Genomic DNA, 2,236 nt, shown 5'->3' with positions numbered 1-2,236 from the left:
TTTCTATGTGCATAAAAGAATAATGTTAATTCAAATGATTCATGATGTGTTCAGCCTTATTGTCCTTTGAGTTTTGTCATAAGAAGCCACTCCATTGCAAAGGCAGCAGTAGGGCAACTATACACGTTTCAATGAGCATAGGGAAAAATTGTATGTGGTGTATCGTGCATCGAAAGTCGACGTTGTGTATTGTCTAAAATTGACTTTGTCGTACCTGTGCTGTTTGTGTTGTGGATTTACTAGTTGTGTGTGTAGGAGTTGATTTTGCAGTCGTAACCACTAGAGTTGTACTTTCAGTTGTAGCCGGAAATGTTGTTTGAATAGTGGAATGTTTGATTGTTTGCATTGCCGTTGGAACAGTGGTTGTTTTGACGTGCTGTTTTGTAGTCTCTTTAGATGTTTGCTTTGTCATGGATGATGTTGATGTTGTTGAAACTGTTGATGTCTGTATAGACGTCAAAATCGTAGTTTGGTACAGAATAAAATATTCTCAAATTAATTAATTCTGAATGTATTTTTATGTAATTTGATACCAAAGACTTGCCGTTATATTTTAGAAGTGTCAATTCTGTAGTTAAGTCTGTAAGAGGTAAAGCAGATGAGTGTGTTTGTATGTTAAATTGAGGATTGACTAAAGGCTTCAAACCTGAGTTGTTTGGGGTGTTGTTTTCTGGGTGGAGCGCACAGTCGTGGTTTTAGCAGTTGTTTCTGTGGTTGGACGCATTGTCGTTTTTGTTGTGGTTGGAGGTGTGGTTTTTATTGTTGAGCGTTCTGATGTTTGTATTGTTGTGGGCGATGTTGACGTTTTGACAGAAGTATGTTCTGTCGTAGGTTCTGGAGTTGTTTTCTGTGTTGTAATAAGTGTTGATTCCATTGTTGTCTTAGCTGTTGTTGCAGGTGAGGACGTTGAAATAGTTGTTTTCTGTATAACAATATTTTGGGAAAGTGAATGTTGTTGTCAATGCTGCAAGAGAAAAATGTGTTTTGAGTAAAGACAATGCAAGTCTTTCTAATGGGGTCCATTCATGCTGAGCACACGTGTTGGTCAACCGATGCATGCAGCATGCCTCAGTTGTTTTGTGGCAATGTGAGTGATGTGTTATTATATTTCAGCCATACATAGTATGGTGAAATATATTGTATTCGTAATGTTTCTTTCTTTCTTTCTTTCTTTCTTTCTCCTGTCAAATCTTCAAAGTGATTCATCTCCGCCGTTCCTGGACCGAATGACCTGAAATTCGGCACAGGGGTAGAGTGGGCCAATACCTTGATGCTTTTTTCTCAGTTTTTTCATATCTGCCTCTAAAATGATTTTATTGAGATTTTTTGGTCAATTTTAGACCAAAACTGTATATTTTGGCCCCTGTACCCTGGTATTACAACCAAATGAGCTGAAATTTGACAGAGATGTGCCTTGATAATGCCCCCATATAAATTCGATAACACTTTAGGTGTACAGTACAACAAAATGCTTATTTTTGCGATTTTTTTACCAATTTTTGACCAAAAAAGGACACTTTTGGCCCCTGTACCCTGGCATTACAACCAAATGAGCTGAAATTTGACAGAGATGTGCCTTGATAATGTCCCCATATAAATTCAATAACACTTTTGGTGTACAGTACAACAAAATGCTTATTTTTGCGATTTTTTTTACCAATTTTTGACCAAAAAAGGACACTTTTGGCTCCTGTACCTTGGTATTGCAACCGAATGAGCTGAAATTTGACACAGATGTGCCTTGATAATCCCTTCATATAAATTCAATAACACTTTTGGTGTACAGTGCAACAAAATGCTTATTTTTGCGATTTTTGGCCAATTTTTGACCAAAAAAGGACACTTTTGGCTCCTGTACCCTGGTATTACAATTAAATGACCTGAAATTTGGTATAGATAGTTATTAGATACTTGGTAACAAGATTCAAGTAAAATTTCTGACATAAACAACTTTAAAATGATTAATTTTGGCACTTTTCTGAGGGGAAATTTGTTTTCTTTTGGCCTCCTGACGTGACCTTCCGTGACCCCGCACAGAGCCACACCTGTGCGCGTCAGCCGGAGAGTTGATTGAATCAAAGACCTAGCCAATCAGCGAAGAGGAGGCCAAAGGCTAATTAATATTCATAAGCGGGGCCTCATGATCCCGTATATAGCAGTGTTCCCGCCAGAATTTTTTTTACAGCGTCAGTCCGGGGGCCGCCGAAGAACGCCGAAAGGCCCCAGCCCGGCGGGG

At 38.6% G+C, this 2,236-nt stretch overlaps 1 protein-coding gene and 1 long non-coding RNA gene across 4 annotated transcripts in view; one reads left to right on the top strand and one right to left on the bottom strand.

Annotated features, from left to right (window-relative positions):
- LOC118424102 overlaps positions 1–2,236 on the top strand; it is a 142,002-nt gene that overhangs the window by 130,840 nt on the left and 8,926 nt on the right. The window lies entirely within an intron of this gene.
- The window catches only part of LOC118424054 (integumentary mucin A.1-like), a 10,072-nt gene that overhangs the window by 4,447 nt on the left and 3,389 nt on the right, over positions 1–2,236 (bottom strand). For all 3 annotated transcript variants that reach the window (XM_035832510.1, XM_035832511.1, XM_035832512.1), the window contains one exon: positions 647–922. In XM_035832510.1, coding sequence (XP_035688403.1) covers positions 647–922 — 276 coding nt within the window. The remainder of the gene's footprint in view (positions 1–646; positions 923–2,236) is intronic.

The sequence above is a fragment of the Branchiostoma floridae genome, chromosome 10 (genome assembly GCF_000003815.2).
Source record: "Branchiostoma floridae strain S238N-H82 chromosome 10, Bfl_VNyyK, whole genome shotgun sequence".
Classification (NCBI taxonomy): Eukaryota; Metazoa; Chordata; class Leptocardii; order Amphioxiformes; family Branchiostomatidae; genus Branchiostoma; species Branchiostoma floridae.
This window is presented reverse-complemented; position numbering and strand designations above follow the sequence as displayed.